This window comes from Chelonus insularis, unplaced genomic scaffold, assembly GCF_013357705.1.
Source record: "Chelonus insularis isolate UGA/USDA-ARS -01 unplaced genomic scaffold, ASM1335770v1 contig_321_pilon, whole genome shotgun sequence".
Lineage (NCBI taxonomy): Eukaryota > Metazoa > Arthropoda > Insecta > Hymenoptera > Braconidae > Chelonus > Chelonus insularis.
Genome location: NW_023276492.1, coordinates 88,980 through 109,713, shown reverse-complemented (window position 1 = coordinate 109,713; position 20,734 = coordinate 88,980). Strand labels below are relative to the sequence as shown.

The 20,734-nt window shown below is 31.2% G+C and overlaps 6 protein-coding genes and 1 long non-coding RNA gene across 7 annotated transcripts; 6 read left to right on the top strand and 1 right to left on the bottom strand.

Annotated features, from left to right (window-relative positions):
- Positions 1-408: 408 nt before the first annotated feature.
- LOC118065703 (sodium/potassium-transporting ATPase subunit alpha-like) lies at positions 409-4,367 on the top strand. The gene is made up of 9 exons (XM_035081163.1): positions 409-644; positions 763-1,075; positions 1,156-1,281; positions 1,553-1,959; positions 2,033-2,296; positions 2,399-2,713; positions 2,814-3,219; positions 3,301-3,589; positions 3,703-4,367. Exons 1-9 carry the CDS (start codon positions 522-524, stop codon positions 4,271-4,273), a joined length of 2,814 nt encoding a protein of 937 aa, XP_034937054.1. The 5' UTR covers positions 409-521; the 3' UTR covers positions 4,274-4,367.
- Positions 4,368-4,438: 71 nt separating this feature from the next.
- On the top strand, positions 4,439-6,708 carry LOC118065704 (protein obstructor-E). Its single transcript, XM_035081164.1, has 4 exons — positions 4,439-4,594; positions 5,327-5,659; positions 6,005-6,401; positions 6,494-6,708. Exons 1-4 carry the CDS (start codon positions 4,555-4,557, stop codon positions 6,615-6,617), a joined length of 894 nt encoding a protein of 297 aa, XP_034937055.1. The 5' UTR covers positions 4,439-4,554; the 3' UTR covers positions 6,618-6,708.
- A 610-nt stretch (positions 6,709-7,318) lies between these two features.
- Positions 7,319-9,250, top strand: LOC118065738 (protein obstructor-E-like). Its single transcript, XM_035081219.1, has 5 exons — positions 7,319-7,484; positions 7,940-8,134; positions 8,249-8,433; positions 8,733-8,965; positions 9,044-9,250. Exons 1-5 carry the CDS (start codon positions 7,433-7,435, stop codon positions 9,078-9,080), a joined length of 702 nt encoding a protein of 233 aa, XP_034937110.1. The 5' UTR covers positions 7,319-7,432; the 3' UTR covers positions 9,081-9,250.
- A 794-nt stretch (positions 9,251-10,044) lies between these two features.
- On the top strand, positions 10,045-11,901 carry LOC118065739 (protein obstructor-E-like). Its single transcript, XM_035081220.1, has 3 exons — positions 10,045-10,433; positions 10,876-11,290; positions 11,693-11,901. Exons 1-3 carry the CDS (start codon positions 10,187-10,189, stop codon positions 11,718-11,720), a joined length of 690 nt encoding a protein of 229 aa, XP_034937111.1. The 5' UTR covers positions 10,045-10,186; the 3' UTR covers positions 11,721-11,901.
- A 757-nt stretch (positions 11,902-12,658) lies between these two features.
- On the top strand, positions 12,659-15,301 carry Peritrophin-A (Peritrophin A). Its single transcript, XM_035081218.1, has 5 exons — positions 12,659-12,812; positions 13,673-13,894; positions 14,092-14,359; positions 14,858-14,992; positions 15,105-15,301. The coding sequence occupies exons 1-5, from the start codon at positions 12,755-12,757 to the stop codon at positions 15,121-15,123; spliced, it is 702 nt and encodes a 233-aa protein (XP_034937109.1). The 5' UTR covers positions 12,659-12,754; the 3' UTR covers positions 15,124-15,301.
- LOC118065736 (protein obstructor-E-like) lies at positions 15,290-19,872 on the bottom strand. Its single transcript, XM_035081217.1, has 3 exons — positions 19,642-19,872; positions 16,583-16,984; positions 15,290-16,048 (listed from the first exon to the last, which is right to left on the bottom strand). Exons 1-3 carry the CDS (start codon positions 19,688-19,690, stop codon positions 15,738-15,740), a joined length of 762 nt encoding a protein of 253 aa, XP_034937108.1. The 5' UTR covers positions 19,691-19,872; the 3' UTR covers positions 15,290-15,737.
- LOC118065746 (uncharacterized) lies at positions 18,766-19,206 on the top strand. The gene is made up of 2 exons (XR_004690191.1): positions 18,766-18,875; positions 19,019-19,206. It is a non-coding gene; the product is annotated as an uncharacterized lncRNA (long non-coding RNA).
- Positions 19,873-20,734: the final 862 nt, after the last annotated feature.

Genomic DNA, 20,734 nt, shown 5'->3' with positions numbered 1-20,734 from the left:
TATAATTAAATAAAACATTTACTTATTTAAAAAAAATGCAATTTTTCTATTTGTAATTTGTTTTAAAAATAGTACGTTTATTATGTACAAAAAAAACATCAATCCCAAAGAAAAGTTAAATTTATATTCAAAAATACTTATAATAATTAACTAATGAATTTACAGTAAAAAATTATTATTTAAAGAATCTTAATGTAACAAAAAAACAAAGCTAATTTAAAATCAGTTTCTAAAATTTTAAATAATTTTTGAATCACGTGACTGTTTCACGAACGCCATCTACTTCTATACACACGGCGTAAAACAATTTTTAAGTTTCAAACGGTTTGACATGTTTTTAAATTATTCTTAAATATTTCATAATGAATTTGGATAATTTTCCATTTTTTAACAAAATTATTAAAAGAAATAAAAGTAATACTATTGAGAATATTCGTCATGATGTTGAAACAAATGATCATTCGAAACCTCTTGATGAGCTTCTAGAAGAATTAGATGTAGATCCTAATGTAGGATTATCAATGAAAAAAGCTCATGAGTTGTTGAAAAAAAATGGACCAAATTCTTTGACACCTCCTATTAAATCATCAGAAATTGCAAAACTTATTCGATGCTGCTGTGGTGGTTTTTCATTTCTTATATGGGTGAATCATAAAATTTAGAGATTTATAGTAGACTCGAGAGTTAAATTACATCAAACAAAAAATACTACTCTATCAATAAATACCTAAAAACTATTTACTAATAGGTAAATTTTTACAGATTGGATCATTTTTATGTTTTGGAAGCTACATAATCGAAGTTCACACACACACAGATGCATCTCAAGATCACTTATGGCTTGGAGTTGTTCTAATTGTTTTAATAATGGTCACAGGGATGTTCAGTTATTATCAGCAGGCAAAAAGCTCGAAGATTATGCAGTCATTTAATGATATGTTACCACAACAAGCAAAAATATTGAGAGATGGAGAAATAATGGTGATTGGAGTAACAGAATTAGTTGTTGGAGACATTGTCCTTCTCGAAACTGGTGACCGAGTACCTGCTGATATTAGAATACTGGAATGTCAAGGTCTACGGATTTTCTTTTATTTATTTATTTTTTATAATACGCCCTCGACTTTCTCCTTCATTCTCATGTTACTTTTGAAGGTCTTAAGGTCGACAACTCTTCAATTACTGGAGAATCAATTGCGCTATTAAGATCTGCACAAGCTTCTGAAGGTAGTGTTCTTGAAGCGAGAAATATGGCTTTCTTTTCAACAAATGCAGTAGAAGGTGATTTATAACATTTATTACGTGTCCTTAAAAATACTCTTTTATATTGAAAAAAAATCATATTTATCTTTTAGTAATTTAAAAACAATTTATTCAATAACTGATGATTTGAAAAGCTTTAATTGCATAATAATGCATCATTAAATAATGATATGATTGTTGATTATTAATTGTACACTAAAAGTAAAGCTTTATTTAATTCATGTCAACCAACCAAAAAAATTCCACATTCTTCAGTAAACAAGTTTTCATAATTTGTTTTTATTTTAAGGAACCGGAAAGGGGGTTGTGGTAGCTTGTGGAGATCACACGGTAATGGGCAGAGTGGCAAAATTAACTTCTAGATTGTCCTCAAGGCCAACACCATTGTCCCGCGAAATAGACTATTTTATGCGCTGCATATCATGTTGGGCAATTTTCCTGGGAGTTTTTTGCTTTTCCATGTCATTAGCAGTTGGTTATGGATGGATGAATTCTATTCTTTTTTTGATTGGAATAATAGTAGCTAACATTCCGGAAGGTCTGTTGGCTACTGTAACTGTCAGTTTGACACTAACGGCAAAAAAAATGGCAAATCTGAACTGTTTAGTTAAAAATTTAGAACCTATTGAAACTCTTGGGTGCACTGCAGTTATTTGTACGGATAAAACTGGTACATTAACTCAAAATAAAATGACAGTAAGTCACTTTGATAATAATTGTTATTTTATCGCATATCACATTCAATAATGATATATTTATTTATTATCAGGTTAGACATTTTTGGTATGATGGAAAATTAAGAGAAGTTATGGTCTCTGACACTTGGAGAAAATATGCTAATGATCTAGGCTTTAGAAATATTGCAAGAGTTGCGAGCCTCTGTAATCGAGCACAATGGGCGCCTACTTCTGGTCCTCCTCTTCCTTTTAGAAAACGTAAAGCTCTCGGTGATGCATCTGATATTGCTCTTTTCAAGTGCATGGAAATTCTTATAAGAGGCGGTGTGAATACCTTTCGAAATAACTATATAAAAGTATGTACTTTAAGATTTGTTGTTATTTTTTCTTTCTTATATTCAACATTTCTTTGTAGTAAAAAATAATAGAATTAAAAATAAAAAAATTCTTTTATTCAGGTTTTTGAAATACCGTTCAACTCAACAGATAAATTTCAAGTCAGCATTCATATGTTTCGAAATCGTCATGTACTTTTTCTCAAAGGAGCACCTGAAAGAGTCTTGGAACGGTGTTCAAAGGTAGCTTTTTCAAACACTACAAAGGACTTGACAGAAGATGTAAAGAATGCATATACTGAGTCGTGCTACGAGCTTGGAAGAAATGGAGAAAGAGTTTTAGGCTTTGCAGATTTAGAATTGTCAGACGTTTCGTTTCCACCTGATTATGAATTTCAAGCAGATCCACCTAATTTTCCACTTGAGAATTTGCGATTGGTAATTTATTCGTTCATAACAATAAAATTCAGTATAATTTTTTACATAAAAAAATAAACTTAAAAAGAAATATCACAACATTTTTAATAATTTTTATTAGATTGGTTTGATCGCTATGATGGATCCTCCAAGAGCATCAGTACCCGATGCAGTTTATAAATGTCGTTGCGCTGGAATTAAAGTAATAATGGTAACAGGAGATCATCCTGACACTGCCCAAGCAATTGCAAAGTTCGTGGGAATTATTACTGATGATTATGATGATGATTCTGAACGATCTATCGTAATTACTGGAACTGAGTTGAAAAACCTAGACTCGGATCAATTAGATACAATGATTAAACGCTACCCAGAAATAGTTTTTGCAAGAACATCACCGGTTCAAAAGCTTCAAATCGTTGAGAGTTGTCAGAGATTGCATTTGATCACGGCTGTAACTGGAGATGGTGTCAATGACTCTCCGGCATTGAAACAGGCTGATATTGGAGTTTCTATGGGAATTACAGGTATTGTAAAAATGAAATTTAAACATCTTCGAAACGAATTAAATGAAAATAATAAATAATTACCATTAATATGATGTGCAGGATCCGATGTGAGCAAAGAAGTAGCTGATTTAATTCTTCTTGATGATAATTTTGCATCAATCATAACTGGTATTGAAGAAGGAAGAAGAGTCTTTGACAATTTAAAATCAAGTATTGCTTATACACTTGCCAGTAATGTACCTGAAATCACGCCTTTCTTAGCTTTCATTACTTTGGGAATTCCTTTACCTGTGGGTCTTATTTGCATTCTGTGCATTGATCTTGGTACAGATATGTGGCCAGCTATTTCTTTGGCTTATGAAAAATCAGAAAGCGATATAATGTTAAGGTAAATATATTGAATATGATATGTTATTTAATTGAAAAACTTGAAATAATAGCTTTTATCTCATTATTATCAATAGTCAATTAAATAAAAACCATTCTTCATTACTGTTACAGACCACCGAGAATTCCTCACATGGATCATCTAGTAAACAGAAAGCTAGTCTTCATGGCCTATGGACAAATAGGGATTATTGAAGCTGCAGCAGGTTTTTTCACCTACTTGGTTGTGATGGCAGAGCACGGCTTTTTACCACAAAGTTTGCTTGGTTTGCGAGACCACTGGGACAGTGTTGCAGTAAATAATCTGAAGGACAGTTACGGTCAAGAGTGGACTTATGAAGAACGGAAGGTCCTTGAATATACTTGTCATACAGCTTTCTTCGTAGCAATAGTCATTGTTCAAGTGGCGGATGTAATTATTTGCAAAACCCGCAGAAATTCTATCTTTCACCAAGGAATGAACAATTGGGTGCTAAATCTAGGAATTTTGTCTGAAATAGCTCTAGCCTGTGTAGTTTCTTATGCTCCCCACATGGATGTTTACCTTAAAACATATCCTTTGAGAGCTGCTTGGTGGCTAACTGGTGTTCCTTTTGCAATAATAATTTTTGTTTATGATGAATTAAGAAAACTTTGGATCCGAAAACATCCTGGTGGTTGGTGGGACCGTGAGACATCCTATTGAAAGAACAAAATTATTTTAGAATAAAATGAAGGATTTTTGAAGATGTTATTTTTTTTTGTTAAATTAATGCATTCAATGGTGTATATACATTCCTGAGCATAGCAGATGTTGTAACTCGTCGCCATGCACGGACAGATTGAAGTGGGGGAGGCATATAAGATCCTGAGTGACTCCGTGAGCTGCCCCAGTAGTCTCTAGTCATCATCCTGCCTTACATCTACCACCAACTTTCAACGTTATCATCTGATCAACAACTATTTTGACTACCCTCATCCGTCAGGATGAAGATGCAGGTTTTTTATCTCCTGGTCATTTACCTCGGTGAGTCACCATAGACTTTCCAATGTTTCCTTCAACTTAGGCCTAAAAGAGTGTGACCTCATTAATCCTCTCTCTTTCATTTTTCTATTCTACACAATAATTATTTTCTATTTAACAAAAGCCTACACACAATTGTCCTATTGCTGAGTAATAGATGATCAAATTTTTTTGTGTTCAATTTTAACAAGAAAAAGTGTTTCGATTATTAAATTAACTAGTCCCCAACGTTAAGTAGAGCCAGAAAAATGGAAAGTAGCCGATAGAGAAAGACTTTGATCACTTTCTTTTTTTCTTTATTGTTGAGAAAGAATATTGATCAATCTCTATCTAATTTTTACGTGGATTATTTAGAAAAAAGATTCATTGTTCAATTCATATTCATTTTATTATTTCTCATGTTTAGAATGCGTTGGTTTTTCCACTCAACAAGTTTCTATTTTGTTTATACACAGTCCATTCCGGTTTCGTTTTTTTTAATTCTTGAACTTTTTACTGTCTTTATGATAAGCGGTTCTTAATATAATTTAACTACTTGTTTTATTTATCCTAAAAAAATTTTTTTGTTAATTTTTAAAACTAAGCAATAACAAGAGGCATAGCGATCACAATAAATTTTTTTTATTTAGGTGTGTCAAGTACATCCGCATTACTTGGCATGTCCTTCGATATATTTTTTAAGTAAATAGTATATCATTACCATAATAATGCTAAAATAATTTTATAACCTTGCAGGGGCAACAACTGCACTAACAAGAAAGCAAGAAGCTGCTGAGCAGAATCGTAGGAGAGTGGCTGGACCTGGATTAAGGAGATCACCAACAACAGCAGCTCCAATCCAGGACGATACCCTCTATGAATATGAAGAAGTAGAACTGCCTCTGCAATGTCCAGAACCAAATGGATACTTTCCTGATCCCGAGCAGTGTGACAAGTATTATGATTGCCGAGATGGAAAGTTTGTTGAGAAACTTTGTCCAGATGGATTGGTTTTTAATGACTTCAGTCCTCAGCATGAAAAATGTGATCTTCCTTTCGGAATTGATTGCTCTAAACGACCTAAAAGACGTAAGGATCTTTCGTGAAAAGCAATCTATGAAAAATCTTATGAATTATGATCCAAAAGTATTCTATTCTTGCATTTTGTTTTAATAACTTTATTGAAATAGTCGTTTATATTTCCTATAACATTCAAATTGTGCTTTATTCATTTTTTTAAATCAACTTTTAATTAAATGTACTATTTTATCCTCAAATTTTTATTTATTTAAAAAAATTAAAAGTTAATTCATTATTTTTGTAGAATCAAGTTTTGCTTTAAAATGAAATATTAATAATTAATCTACATAATTTTATGTTTGCATGGTTTATATTAATAACGATTTATTATTAATCCATTTTTTGTTTATATAGAACCACCACAACCCTCTCACCACTGTCCAAGGCTCCATGGTTATTTTGCTCACGAAGATGCTCGAATTTGTGACACCTTTTACTATTGCGTAGAAGGCAAATTCAACATGATTACATGTCCTGCTGGTCTCGTCTTCTCCGAGAAAACTGGAATTTGTAATTGGCCTGATGAAGCACAAAAGAAAGGCTGCGGTTCTCGAGAATTATTCAATTTTACTTGTCCTAAAGTTAATGAGACTGTAGCAGCCACTCATCCAAGATATCCTGATGTTGAAGATTGTCAATATTTCTTTGTTTGTGTTAATGGAGAAATCCCCCGAAGAAGTGGTTGTAAACTTGGCCAAGCCTTTGACGAACGTACAAGCAAGTGTGATTGGGCTAGAAAAATCCCTGAATGGTACACACATTTATTTTAATTATTTAAACATTTTAAGATTAAAATCAGATTTCATAGCTTCTTAATTAAATTGTATTCTTTGAAAATTACAGCAAAGATTGGTACAAAGGTCAACTAACTGATGAGGAATTGGATGCTCTTGAGAATCCAGTCTTAAGGATTAGATCAGAATCAAATAGAAGAAAAGGCAGACCAACAACAGAGAGCACAATATAAAAAGTGGATTGAATGTATATATGAAAGCTATGATAATTTTCTTAATTGTTAAACAATTTTGTACAATAAAAATCCATCATAAAATCTATAATACTAATTTAAAGATTCATTTTTAGACCGATAAACCGTTATTAAAATTATTTTGTAGAATTTAAAAGGACATTACTAATAACAATAATTTCAATTCATTAAAGAAAAATATAAATCATTGTTATTAATTGAAAAAAATTTCTTAGAAGAAAAGTTTCTGTTTTTAAGTTCAATCAACTGAATTATTTTAATCAAATGTTTCACTTTTTACTTTCAATTTTTTCAATTTGAAAGAAAACTACGATGAAAATCTCTTGGATTAAGAACATGATATTTGAGTCTGTTCACGCGCATCAAGGTGTGGCGTGATCTCTTCGACTTTCGTTGGAGAAAACAAGCAAGAAAGACAGGATAAGTTATTTAAGGAGAAAGAGAAAGGTCAAAGGAACGGATGCATGAGTGAAGAGAGACTTGAAGAGACATATTATAATATAGAAACGTTGAAAACTTTAAGAGTGAGGGTAAAAGTTGATGCTGGATAAACTATAGCTCTGTCTTCCTATATCTTTGTTTTGCAAGCATCTCAATTCAAAAGCCATCGACAGTGAAGGTGGGGAAATGGATGATAGTGGGGCTGGCCAGGGTATACCCAGAGGAGAGCTAACGACGGGACAGTATCTCGTGGCCAGAGGAAAACTTTATTTCAAGTGTCACCTAACAAAACGAAAGATTTATTAAAAAATTCTAGTGTTATTAAGCTGATTCTCAGCTCCAAAATTTTCAAAATGTCCTATTATTTGATTATCTTTTCAATTATTTCTATTTTTTCTACTGCTAGTGAGTATAAATTAATAATTCATGACAATAATAAATTATTAATCAATAATCGAATTTAAATAAGATAAATATTTTTAAAATAGTTATATATTACACTGAATTTGAATGTTAATTTTCAAATAAACATTAGAATATTTAATATCAGAAAATACTTCCGTCTTACAGTAGCAAGCTATTCAGGTAAACTAGGAGACAGTTGATGTTGAACTTTCTAAAGTGTAAATGTCAGTGCTGTCTCCTTGTTTCCGAGTTTAAGGATTGCATAAGACAACATTAGATTATATTGAGAATTATATAATAACTTGAAAATGATAATTGATTAGCATTTTATCGATAAAAAAATCTTTATCGATGCATATATTAAATGAGAAATCGATTAAATTAATTTTTATGTTGTCAAAAATTGTATAAAAAAATCTTTAAAAACCGTAATTAATTGAAATTCTTGGAAATAGGTGCTGCTTTCTCTTGCCCAAAAGACGATGGCCAATTTGAAGATCCAGTTCAATGCGATAAATACTACGAATGTGAAGATGGTGTTGCAACAGAAAAATACTGTCCTGATGGCTTGGTATTTGATCCTTTCAATCGCAAAATAAATAAATGTGATCACATATTCAACGTCGATTGTAAAGATCGCTTGGAATTACGTGAGTAAATTATCTAATTGCCCTTTCATTTCTTCATTACTAATTCACTTAGTAATTCTTTCACGAGAATCAAATTCTCAGAATAAAAGTAACGGTTTTTTTTCATTTTTGTAGAACCACCACAGCCAAAAGGAAATTGCCCGAGAAGAAATGGATTTTTCGCTCACCCAGATCCTTCAGTTTGCAATATTTTCTACAATTGCATTGATGGTGAGGCTATTGAAGTTAAATGTACGACTGGATTACACTTTGATGAATTCAGTGGCACTTGTGTATGGCCGGACTCTGCTGCTCGTGAGGTAATCTACAACATTAATAATTTATAATTATTTTTACTAATTATAACTCTACTGAAATTCACATAAGATTTTTTTGATTACCTTACGCTTTGAAGTCATGAAGATAATTTGTTCGAATAACTCCAATTTTCTCACTAAAAAAATCTGTTCAAAAAATGACTTGACGTGTTTTAAGAATTAAATCACGATAATTAAAAATTTCGAAATAAAGAATATGAGAAAATAATTGATTCATTAACTTTTAATGAACACTTTTAATTGGTTAGTGACTCATTATTAATTTAAAAATGTGCTTACAGGGCTGTATTGATCCAGCGAAAAAATTAAAGGATGGTTTTGAATGTCCAAAAGAACGTCAAACAGACACAAGAGGTATGCTTGTTGATCATCCTAAATATCCTCATCCTAGCGACTGTCAAAAATTCTATGTTTGTTTGAATGGAGTGACACCACGTGAACAAGGTTGTAATGAAGGTACTGTGTATAACAGTATCGAACAAAAATGTGATGATCCACGAAATGTTAAAGAATGGTATGTGTTTCTTTTTAGATTTATTTGTTAAAATTACTTGAAATTATTGATATAATTTTGGATTAATTTAAATTTTAGTGAGGATTGGTACCAAGATAAGTCGGGAGAAGCTTAAAGACTTCCGAAGTTTTCATCTGTCCCGCATCGGGATCTAAACTGCGTTGTGTTTCCATCATCAGTAAAACTCTGATTACAACGCAAAAATTAATTATTAATTTGTAAATGTTCTTATTTTTAATAAAACTGTTTGCTAACTTTAAAATAAAAATGATATTGAGAGAGAAATTTGAAAGTAGAATAACATAGAGTTGAATGTGATGTAAATAAGTTTCCTTAACATTTCTAACCGTAAGACTAGTTGACTTCCGGAGAGTGATATATTGCACAGACTAGTTTTACTTCACTTCAAATCGTTATTTCTTTTCCACAATCGCTTTCACCTTCCTTTGATAAAAGCTGAATTCTTTATTCTTACCGGAATATTTTTTCTTAATTTAGAGCAAGTTGCCTTCATGCTTCAATTAATCCTGTAGACAAGACTGGAAGCTGATTATACTTTCCTTCTTGTCTGGGTCAGTGGCGGACCTTGAAATGTTGCAGGGTGTTGATTGACATTCGACGGTCGCTAAAGGGAAAGTCTTCCTCCTTCAAGAACCCCAAGTTCAATTATACTTGAAGATTATTTATTGCTTTGAAAAAATTTGAAAAAAAAATTTTAAGAAAGTAGGTCAGTGCAATTGCAACTGGTTGAAATGTACAAAGATTCCAATGATAAATTTCATGGCTAAAGAAAAAGCGATCGTTTAAATGGTGAGATCTTTTTACATAATGCTAAAGTGATGCAATGCTTGAGTGATTGAAGGGTCAAAAAACTTGAATAACTCTTGGATTTCCTTATTGAACATCAACTTTGTAAGCAAAATGAATAAGCGTTGATGTAGACATACAGATAGCTGATACATACTTAGACGAAGGAAAACATGATGTGCAGCTTAAGAGAGGCGAGAGGAGTTTTGGCGAAAGGGGTGGGGGTTTGCAAATAATTCTGAGGTGGTGGAGGACATTCTCGTGAACCAGGACCAGTCCCATACCAGTCACGTATCATTACACCACTCGCTCTGAACATAAAGGAAAATTATTGTTAATATTCAGAGAATACTAAATATTTTGGGGTGAAATTTTTATTCTAATATATACCGTTAAAAGTTTAACAAAGAGAACATGGCTTTCGGTCTGGTGGTTTTTCTGCTGATTGGTTTAAGCATTCAAGCGAGAGCTCAATTTCAATGTCCTGAAGAAAAAGGTTTTTTTCCAGACCCGGAACAATGTGACCTCTATTATGTATGTCTTAACGGACGAGCAGAAGAGAAGCTGTGTAAAGATGGTCTAGTCTTCAGGGATGATAATCCTAAGAAGGAGCTTTGTGATATCCCAGCTAATGTTCCTTGTGGAAATCGTCAACTTTTACGTAAGTATTTTCTGTTTTTACACTTCAGAATATTTTAATAATTTAATTAAATTAGCCATAGTTTTGAAAAAGATGTTGTGTTACATTCATCACTTTTTTTTTTAAAACCTAGACAATAGAAAAAAGATAATAGTATCAAATGAAAACAGGAATTATTAGACAATTATTATTATTTATTTGTGAAATCTATTTTCTCTGTTATAATTAATACAAGCGTAAAATTATTTTCAAAGAAATCTGATATAAAAATATTTTAGTGTTTTACTAACCTGCTTAAGTTTATTTATAGAAAAACTGGTTCCTTCAATATTATCATCATCGAATTTTAGTCAACATCATCAATTAAAACCGGTTGATATTTTTTTTCCAATTGATGTCCTTCTAATTTGACCTGTCTTCCAACATTATTTTTCAAATAATTATTTACTCTTTATTCTTACAGAGGAACCTCAGCCAACTAAAGGTTGCCCACGTGCTAATGGATATTTCAAACACGAAGACCCAGCGCAATGTGATCGTTTTGTTAATTGCATTGATGGAGTGGCTACAACTATGCCATGCCCTCCAGGTCTTATCTATGAAGATAAGATGTCTAGCTGTGTCTGGGCTACTGATGCATCTCGTTCTTGTCATTCTCTTCGAGATGTTTTAGATGATGGATTTTCTTGTCCTGAAGAGAATGTTACTGGTCCTGATGGTCGCATTCTTCCACATCCGACGTATCCTCATCCTGTTGATTGTGCTAAATTTTACATATGCAGAAATGGAGTTCAACCTCAGAAAGGTCAATGTGAACCTGGAACTGTCTATAATGAAGAGACTTTCAGATGTTCTGAACCAGAAAATGTTCCTGGGTGGTAAGTAACTCTAAAAACAAATAAATTATTTCAGTATCATGATTATAGATGCTAATTAATTTTATCATTCTATATATAAATAAAAATTGGATGAATATCATTTAAAATATTTACATAGCATTCTCTAAAAATATTAATGTAACGAATAAATAAAGAAGTGAAGTTTTCTAATATTAAGCAGACAGTATGGTTATTGATAAAGAAAATATATTTTATCATTAATAAAATACAGTAGATTCAGGAAATGAATTTAATCTTATTGCAAACAAGTAGCAATTTAATCTATTCAAGCGATATAATTATTCCAGTAATCTTAATCCATTCAAAAACGATTTTTTTAAAGTATGTATACAATTCGTAGATTAAGCGATTAAAGTAATTTATCAAACAATTTTCTTGCAGTGAGGATTACTACAAGGGAAAAAATTGAAATAGAATCTTATCTGATTGATGATGTAAAATCATTCCAACACCAATACATCTAGGACTACAGTACTTATACTACTATATGTATTCTAGTATAATAAGCCAACTATTTTTAACATTGCATAAATGAGCGGGTCACTTATATTTGTACGTGATAAAGAATAAAACATTTTTTGTTTACATAACCAAGAATAAAAATTTCCATAAACCCCAGGAATTATGATAAACTAAAAATTATTTTTAAGTATATAAAAATTAACAAGAAAAAGTAGTTGAATAATTTAAAATAGACAATGCATTTACAATGTATGTTAATTTTATTTTTATTGTGTATCAAACACTAATATAAGTTATTAAGAGAAAGAGAAGAAAGTAAAAAGAAAGGGACAAAAAATTAAAAAATAACTGAAAATTAAAGTTCCATTTGACAATGGAGTTATTCAACTCAAAGTTATTAATTCAAACGTCGATAAATACCGATTGTTTTTGTGTTATGCAATCGATGAAACACGTACTCAAGTTGGATTGACTGCTTTCACTATTCACAGCCTGCTGCTGAGATCTGGTTTCCTCCTCGAGGGTTTCTTGAAGATCGTTCTTTTGCGCAAGAGTTGAACGATGTATTTAAGTATTACACCTGCATTATTAACAACATTTAACAAAATCGTTTTCAATAAATCAGTAAACACAGTAATTATGTGATAAAAAATACTCAAAATTAAGAAACAGTCTGCATAACCTATAACAACTTCTCAACCCATCATCATGATTGTATCATTATATGACGCAATTCGGAACCTTTTCTGTATCAAAGTAAAAATCTTTAAGTATCAAAAAAACTTGTACATAGGTACTGAGTACCTGAAAAACATTTAAAAACTGGTGGGGAGTGAAATAAGTCTGATGAAGAAGTGATCGGTTGTCGCGGCTGCGAGTGAAGGGAGCTCGAAGTCTTTGGAGGCCGAGACTCAACAGCTCTTTCGTATTCTATAAGTTCAGTAGTAACGGTCCGTATCGTGCGGACAAGTACGTACAACTATGAGCTTGATCAGGAACGTGTCGAGTCTATTGATATTGGCGGGGATCCTTTCAAGTGGTAAGTATGCCTCCACTGCACATTTCTGTCTCCCTCTACCTTGATTCCATCCCTTAGATGCATCCGATGTGCATCTCCGGCAAGTAGGCGAACCATTAAGTCAACGTGTTTGGAAAGAAAAGAGTAACTATCTGATTTCCTTTACTGTGTGAACCTTGCGATACGTCTTGAAGAATTTTTAGTTGCAATAACCACTTTCACTGTCTACCTACAGCCATATGGTTGTCTTCAGCCTCTCTATTATTTAATCATCAGCCAATAGGATATTATCGGATATTCACTCAAGTAAAAGTCTTTTATTTCTAATGTTTTATCCTTTTATCTTTTCTTATATTTTTGTTTTTTTCTTCATCCGTGATTAGATGTTTACCTTGTAATTTAAATCATTCTATCCAGTTTTACATGTTGCTGAGAATATGATTGTTCAAGTTATTAATTTCTGCATAATTTAAAAATTATGAATCACAAGTTAAGTTTCAACACCGAGAAAATATTTTTTTTTTCACTACTAAACAATTATTTAAAAAAAAAAATACATTTTTTATGATAATTATGTTAAGTAAACATTCCTATAATATTTATTATGTACAAAAAAAATTTATTCTCTCTTATTCAAAAGTTATTATGATGTGTGTTTATTAAATCATCCTCAGTAAATGGAAAAGATTTCTAAAAGATAAATTGACACCAATTTATCTTATTCATGAGATTAATAGCTGTTTAAATGATTTCTTGTTGTATAAATATAATTCATTATTATAAATTTCACGTTGTCATTATTCTACTTGAAAAAATTGCCCTGGAGCAATTTAAAAGTTGAACCTTGTCGATTGAGAAATTATATAAATATTCATTTTCAGGTCTAAGCATTGCCATTTATGGACCATCACCCCACTGTCCTGAGCTTTATGGAGAACAAGCTTACCCTCATCCTGAAGATTGTGCATCTTTCTTCCTTTGTGTCAATGGTACTTTAACTTTAGAACGATGTGAAAATGGTCTTCTTTTTGATGGACATGGTGCTGTTCACAATCACTGTAACTATCATTGGGCTGTGAAATGTGGAGATCGTCAAGCTGATCGTACGTATTGGATTAATTGAATAATTTATCTATTACTTACATAGATCAAGAGAAATCGATTGTTATCAGTACTTACCTAATTAACTCGTGTTGATTAGATATTATTAATAACACTAGTAGTGATAATAATGAAGAATTATTTAATAAGCCACATTAATAAATTTTTTTAACCACTGATGATTTTTTAAAATCAATAGTTACTCCAATCAGCTCACCTGGATGTGAATATCAATTCGGAGTCTATGCGGACAGTGATTCTTGTAGTACTACTTATATAAAATGTGTCTATGGAGAACCACACCATGAAGAATGTCTTCCAGGTCTTGCTTGGGATGACAAATCCCACACCTGTGTTTGGCCTGATCAATTGATTCCTTTCTGTAATCCTGAAGAGATTGTTGGATTTAGATGTCCTACAAAAGTCCCTAAACACACTGCTGCTGCTAAATTCTGGCCATTCCCAAGGTAATTATTTTCTAGTGATGACTATCATTAATTATTAACATATTAATTATCTTTATTAAGTTAATTACAATGTTTGTTCTAGTTTTCAGCAAAGAGAGAAATTAGAATATTCTTTTTTTTAACGAAAATTATGGTAATTTCTTAAAGAGTGCGTGCTAAAAGCTACTACATATGTTTTCTAAACATTGAAAGTAATCTATAATTACTCATGTGTAATTTAAAAGTATAAAAAATTTCTCATGACAAAAGTGCTGATGGATTAGTTACTTTTCAGAATATATAAAAATTAATGGTTTGAAAAATAGGCAGTGATCTCAGTCATTAATTATTACATTTCAGAAGCTATTAGTTTTAAAGGTCATATAGACAGAAGCACTCAACGTTTTATTAATCAATTTCTTCTTTGATTTATCAATTAGCATTCTTTATATAACACCACCTGAAATCAAAATTGAAATCTATGTTAAAAAGAGATTTTCATAAAATTTTGTTTTTAAGGTTCCCTGTTCCTGGAGATTGTGGAAGATTAATTACATGTGTAGAAGGTCATCCCCGTCTTTTAACTTGTGGAGATAAACAACTATTCGATTCAGTTACGTTAAGTTGCATGGATCCTGAAGAATTCCCAAAATGGTAAATTATTTTAACAACAAATAATATTAGTTATTATTTATCATAGAGATTAATTTTATAATCAAAATTAATTAATTATGAAGATGATAATTATTGTCTTTTTTATTTTCAGTGCCGATAGTTACGAATGATTTTAATCCAAGAGGAGAAATAGAAAATTGGAAGAGAAGTGAAATTTATCCACCTAATTATGTATAGTCACAGAAAATATAATTATTAAATAAAGATAATAAATAAAATATTTTTGTGAATCATAAACAACTATATTCCTTTGGTTAATAAATTTATCGATATATATTCATATAAAAATATACAGTAGTCTTTATTCGATCAATCTACAATTACCAACATTGATAAAGTCGTATTACAATATATCTCACATTTTATTTATAGTAAATAATTATGCAGCGGAGTATATAAGGTAAAAATATGTACAAAATTATCTGGTGGCAACCATTGAAGACGTGCAAAACAATAGATGTAAATTTTTATCTAAATTTCAACGTATTCAATTCATTCAATAAATGAGTTTTATAATATTCTTTCATGTAACCAAAATTTCAAATAATAAAAATATACATTCCAACAAGAGTCTTTGTTTAAAATTTACCTTTTGATTTTTAATTTTTTGTTCTTAAATTTTAGTCCTTAGAAGTACGTTTTTCTACCCATTATTATAATATTAATATAATGCATGATCCTAATTATCATTAACATTAATTTTTGTTATTACACACTAAGTGCTTTAGTTTCTAAGTCTGGGTCGAAGAGGAATAGGCACAGCTCCTGACGGTAGTGGAGGAACACCGGGAGGAAGATTTTCTTCTTCGGGTTCTTGTTCATTGTGTCCTTCAGGAAGTTCTCCCTCAAGAGTTTGTGGAGTTGTAGGAACATCACAATCCTCTGTAGGAGGAACAACACATCTTAAAGATCTTCTATCAAAAACCAACATAGCTGGACATCTTTGGAGACGAGGATATCCTCCTTGACATTGCCAATAACGATTGCAAGATTTTTCTAGTGGGACATTGCCATTTGCGTCGTCATTGCAAAGTGCTGAAATACAGTGTTGATAATCAGTATATGAGCTTCAGGTCAATTAAAGTACAGCTAAATTAATATATGTAAGTGATTTCGAAATTGACTGAGTGATGACATAAAAGCAATTCTATGAAGACGTGGGACAACATAATGGGAGAGGAAGGCACGTCGTGAGTTTATGAGAATGTAAATGAGTCTCTAACAGAGCCTCGCCCTGTGTTTTTACTTTGTCGGAAGGAGCCACTGACTTTTTAATTAAGAAAAAGGAAGAGAAAGAGAAAGAGTGTATTTACACTATGTGATATGCATAAATATTCAGACTTAAGTAATAGAAATTCTTAATTCTTCTTTAGTTTTGTTCCCTCACTTGTTGAGCAATGTTTGGGTAACCTTAGTCAGTGAAAGTAAAATTAAAAAGTCCAAATTAAGTACTCGAATTTCATTTAAATACCATGAGTTCAACAACCTGGATTTTTCTACACTTTACATCCTCGTCAATTTCGAAAGCGGAAGTTTTAATATAATTTTAATGATCTTTGTCTAACTTACGATGCTTTTGACACCCATCAACATTCTCAGGCCAATCACAGGAGTGAGATTTTTCATTATACAAAAGACCACCGATGCACAATTGTTCAGTAGCAGTTCCATTCCAGCATGTCCAATACCTGGTACATGAAGTTTCATGTCCAAATATTCCATAAAGCCAGTCACAATGTTCCGCACCTATAGGTGGGTTTGCTTGACGTTTTCCATCACAGTAATTAGCTCTCCAGGGATAGTCACAACCTTCCGTAACCCCACGATGTTTACCAGCAAATACTAGTCCATTGGGACAGTCAAAGAGTTCAGCACGACCACCAATACATTCCCAATAACGATCACAGTATTCAACATCTCCTACTACTCGAGATTTCGTTTGGCATGGGTCTTCTTGCTTTTGTGCCAATGCTAAAAAATACGTAAACAATTAGTTGATGAAATTTTCATTTTACTTACATATAATATAAAATTATTAGATCAAATATTATTCATTCAACTTCATTATTATTGTTTAATTATTCATTAATGATAACTGTATGATTTTATTCTAATTCTATAATGAAATTAATTCTCTAGTAAGGTGAACTGGTTCTTAATTTATATTACTTTGTAACGTTAGAAAATGTCACATAAAAAACTATGAAAAAAATATATCAATCTCTAGAGTCTAACAATTAATTACAACAAGATAGAATCTGATACCTTTCTTATCTGGATGAGTAATTTTATTATGCAATATGTTGTTAAACTTAATCTTAATTTATTCTATGTAAATAAATATTGCTACCTATTCTTTAAAAATCATTGTAAATTTATTCTCATTCATAACCCAACTAGTAAAGTTATTTCAACATTTCTCAACTTTGAAACACTGTTCCAAATAATTTAATCATGAAGTACAGATACGTATCAATAAATGAGTGATTTATTTGAATCTCAAGCTGATTAATTAAGATTGAAATGAAATCTTTATCTCTGGGGTATTGAAATTCACTTAACCAAACATGAAAAGATTTATAAAAAGTCTTCATCGAAGTGGAATCCAATTAATCAATGATATTATTGTTTTGGTTTAAAATGTAAATTGTATAGATGGGAATTCATGCACAACCACGCTCCCAAGAGATTGGTTGCGGGTGAAAGTATTCAGCCTTGACTTTAGCGACCTTCGTTCTTCAGCTTTTACAATATTTTTAAACTCATAAACACTTAAGTTTATTTCCTTTTTCCTCATTACTTTACACTTAGTAGAAACTTTTTTTTATAGCATAGTTCTAGCTAAAAATAAACCATCATATTGACTGTAAACATGAAAAAGGAGTTACCAACTGACGCATTAATTGCAATGCTTACTATGAACTTTGTGTATAACCACAAAGTTTGTCGTGATTCTTTGGTGCACACCCAAGTCTAGAACTTTCGAAAGGTGTACGATAGATTTTGAAAGGAATCTGACTTAACTAGACCAACTGAGATATCCGAAGGGAATAGACACTCTCTTATGTGCTCTTTTTATACTTTGCAACTTCAAGTAAAATACAAATATGTCGTTTTTTATGATTAATTTCTACTTTAAATATAATAAGATCATCTTGAGAACTTGGAAATAATGCTTTCATGAATATATTCAAGGAAAACACTGGAGAAAAAAATTATCTAAGTCATCGGAGCCACCCGCCTGTGGTTTCCTGATTGAAAACATCTTACAAGATCTTCAGGCAAGTCTTATGTAAGTCGTAACTTGATTGTCGAGTCTGGTTTACTTTCCCTTCCTTTAATACTCACATCAGTTAAGCCTTATGTCTCGAACATACACATAATCGGTATCTATGCTTCCACATGATACTCATAATGTTTATTTATTGAACATAAAGAAATAAAATTGGTAAAAATGAGATTATAAAAAAAAAAAGAGAGAAATAAAAGAAAACAACATAACCTATTTTCCTATAATAAACTCCAATAATTTTAAAAGCTTCAAATTGAAAGATAAAATCACTAACCGTAACCTTTTAAAATAAATTATCTATAGTTTGTTGAACTTTCTTGTTAACATTACTGTTTTTATTCATCTCATTTACGATTATTCATCATAAAGAATCCTACCGGAAAGAGAGAGTGACGTTTCCAGTCTATTGCATTTACTTTTCCTTTTTATATGTTGAAGAAGATGAAAAATTGGAGAAAGAACTGGTTTAAAGTGATTGGAAAAATTAATTTCTCTTATATATGCTTTACTTTAACATAATTTATAATAATTAACAAGCTCAGCTAGAAAATTGTGACGATACATAAACCGGTATGTAATTAATTGAAAATTATAGTATGAATTATTTAGATGTATGATGGCGAATTGCTTGTCTTATTGACGTATAAATAAGTGTTGGTGAATCGTTTATGGCCAAGTATATCTAAATGATCATGTTAATTAATGTGTTATAGAATAAACGGGAAATTGCACTCTCTGTTACGATGGAATTAGTAGTAACGAGCCGGTTTGTCACCTCAGGGTGGTAATCAATAAGAAAGAAAAGAGATACTGATGAAGAAAGATTTGAAGAAAGAGAGAGAGGGAGAGTATTAACACTCCTGGTGCTTGAACTACTTTCATATTTTCTCCAGTCAAACATGAGAGAAAGTCCTCTCTCTCTCTTTACAGATGTGTAAATTCAAACCAACGTATTGTTTCGAAGATGCGTATAATATTTAACAGTAATTTATATTCGAAAGTTGTTCATAATTTTATGCCTATAATTTTCATCTCAATCAATCTGCATATTAATCATTATATTCATTTACCTCTCTGTCATTATTTAATTTTTTAAATGAAAAGTACTGTTATATATCATCAACTTATCCATGTCAACAATTAAAAATTATTATTATTGTCCACAGATTATAACAAAGTAGAACTTCATTCTGGATTTTAATAAAAAGTTGAGAATTTCTTGACAGCTAAATTAATTGGTTGTTAGTGAAGTTTGATTGGAATGCAATCTTTGTGGATGAAGATTGATCAATTTTTATACCAAGGAATGATTTAATAAAAAAAACAAAAAACTCACCTCGACTGGCAACAACAATCAAGAAGAAGATGACAACCTCCGATTTCATTTTGAAGATGATTTAAAAATCAATCTGAGTCAACAGTTAATTTAAAATTGCTCCAGCGTTAGGAGCATTAAAATAAATCAATACAATCGATAAGTTATTAAAAGTATAGCCGGTAGCTGTACGAGAATGAAAAAATATCGCCGAAGATGCTTTGTTGGATGAGTTTTCGTGTCGGAACTGGTCACTGGGAGAGGCCTTTGACTACGGGTCTTATATGAACGCCCCACTCTCTTTCTTCGCAGTCTCTGCCACTTTGAAAGCCTCTTGGAGAATTCTTCGTTGTATACATCGACTAAGATTCTTGTCTATTTGTCATATTTCCTATTTCATTTTATCCTTAGATCAAACTTTTAACTAAACTTGAATTCTTTTATATTTCTTTATCTCTTATGTTTTCATTCTGTTACATTCTTTTTTTTCACCCAAAACATCTTATTGTGTAGCTTAAGATTCCCATAATTTTTACACTTTATCTTTTTTTCATTCATTGTTTACATAATTTGTCAGAATTATTTATGTAAAAATCTTTTTACTGATTACTAGTGATTTATTGCAATGTTTTAATTAAAATTACTAGTTCCATTGAATAGATTTCTAGAATTTTCTCTAATCATATTTTTCTTTCATGAAGTTTTCAAGTAGCTAAGAAAAAACCAACAATGGAATGACTTGGAAAGGTTTTTTTAAAAAAAACTTTTACTAAATTATTTGATGAATTAATATTTTATCTCAATGATACAGTCTTTTTGATGATTGATTAATAACAGAAAATCTAAGATTCATTTGAGCATTGAGATTTCACGGTTTCTTTCTCCATGTAAATTGAGCGAAAAAGCAACCTCATCTTCACGCGATCAGACAGTGAAACTGAAATGTGTAGTAAAATGTAATGAGTTGAACAATAAATTATATCTAATCCTTCGAGTTCCTTCTCATGATTTTCTTGTTAAAAAGAAACTATCTGTTTGATTTCAGAATAGTCACGGAAAGGAATAGCATTTAAGAGAATAAAACAATGGACAAGATCATTTCGAAATGTGTGAA

What these genes read in the sequence shown, in the direction of transcription:
- LOC118065703 (XM_035081163.1), top strand. Translation starts at nt 522, where the DNA reads ATGAAAAAAGCTCATGAGTTGTTGAAAAAAAATGGACCAAATTCTTTG. An exon ending in TAACTCAAAATAAAATGACA is followed by an intron (nt 1,960 to 2,032) that starts GTAAGTCACTTT and finishes ATTTATTATCAG; the next exon opens with GTTAGACATTTTTGGTATGA. An exon ending in GAAAGCGATATAATGTTAAG is followed by an intron (nt 3,590 to 3,702) that starts GTAAATATATTG and finishes TTACTGTTACAG; the next exon opens with ACCACCGAGAATTCCTCACA.
- LOC118065704 (XM_035081164.1), top strand. Translation starts at nt 4,555, where the DNA reads ATGAAGATGCAGGTTTTTTATCTCCTGGTCATTTACCTCG. An exon ending in TCTCCTGGTCATTTACCTCG is followed by an intron (nt 4,595 to 5,326) that starts GTGAGTCACCAT and finishes ATAACCTTGCAG; the next exon opens with GGGCAACAACTGCACTAACA. An exon ending in GCTAGAAAAATCCCTGAATG is followed by an intron (nt 6,402 to 6,493) that starts GTACACACATTT and finishes TGAAAATTACAG; the next exon opens with CAAAGATTGGTACAAAGGTC.
- LOC118065738 (XM_035081219.1), top strand. Translation starts at nt 7,433, where the DNA reads ATGTCCTATTATTTGATTATCTTTTCAATTATTTCTATTTTTTCTACT. An exon ending in CGGACTCTGCTGCTCGTGAG is followed by an intron (nt 8,434 to 8,732) that starts GTAATCTACAAC and finishes ATGTGCTTACAG; the next exon opens with GGCTGTATTGATCCAGCGAA. An exon ending in CCACGAAATGTTAAAGAATG is followed by an intron (nt 8,966 to 9,043) that starts GTATGTGTTTCT and finishes TTTAAATTTTAG; the next exon opens with TGAGGATTGGTACCAAGATA.
- LOC118065739 (XM_035081220.1), top strand. Translation starts at nt 10,187, where the DNA reads ATGGCTTTCGGTCTGGTGGTTTTTCTGCTGATTGGTTTAAGCATTCAA. An exon ending in TGGAAATCGTCAACTTTTAC is followed by an intron (nt 10,434 to 10,875) that starts GTAAGTATTTTC and finishes TTATTCTTACAG; the next exon opens with AGGAACCTCAGCCAACTAAA. An exon ending in CCAGAAAATGTTCCTGGGTG is followed by an intron (nt 11,291 to 11,692) that starts GTAAGTAACTCT and finishes ATTTTCTTGCAG; the next exon opens with TGAGGATTACTACAAGGGAA.
- Peritrophin-A (XM_035081218.1), top strand. Translation starts at nt 12,755, where the DNA reads ATGAGCTTGATCAGGAACGTGTCGAGTCTATTGATATTGGCGGGGATC. An exon ending in GGCGGGGATCCTTTCAAGTG is followed by an intron (nt 12,813 to 13,672) that starts GTAAGTATGCCT and finishes ATTCATTTTCAG; the next exon opens with GTCTAAGCATTGCCATTTAT. An exon ending in AAATTCTGGCCATTCCCAAG is followed by an intron (nt 14,360 to 14,857) that starts GTAATTATTTTC and finishes TTTGTTTTTAAG; the next exon opens with GTTCCCTGTTCCTGGAGATT.
- LOC118065736 (XM_035081217.1), bottom strand. Translation starts at nt 19,690, where the DNA reads ATGAAATCGGAGGTTGTCATCTTCTTCTTGATTGTTGTTGCCAGTCGA. An exon ending in GATTGTTGTTGCCAGTCGAG is followed by an intron (nt 16,985 to 19,641) that starts GTGAGTTTTTTG and finishes CGTATTTTTTAG; the next exon opens with CATTGGCACAAAAGCAAGAA. An exon ending in TGATGGGTGTCAAAAGCATC is followed by an intron (nt 16,049 to 16,582) that starts GTAAGTTAGACA and finishes ACTGTATTTCAG; the next exon opens with CACTTTGCAATGACGACGCA.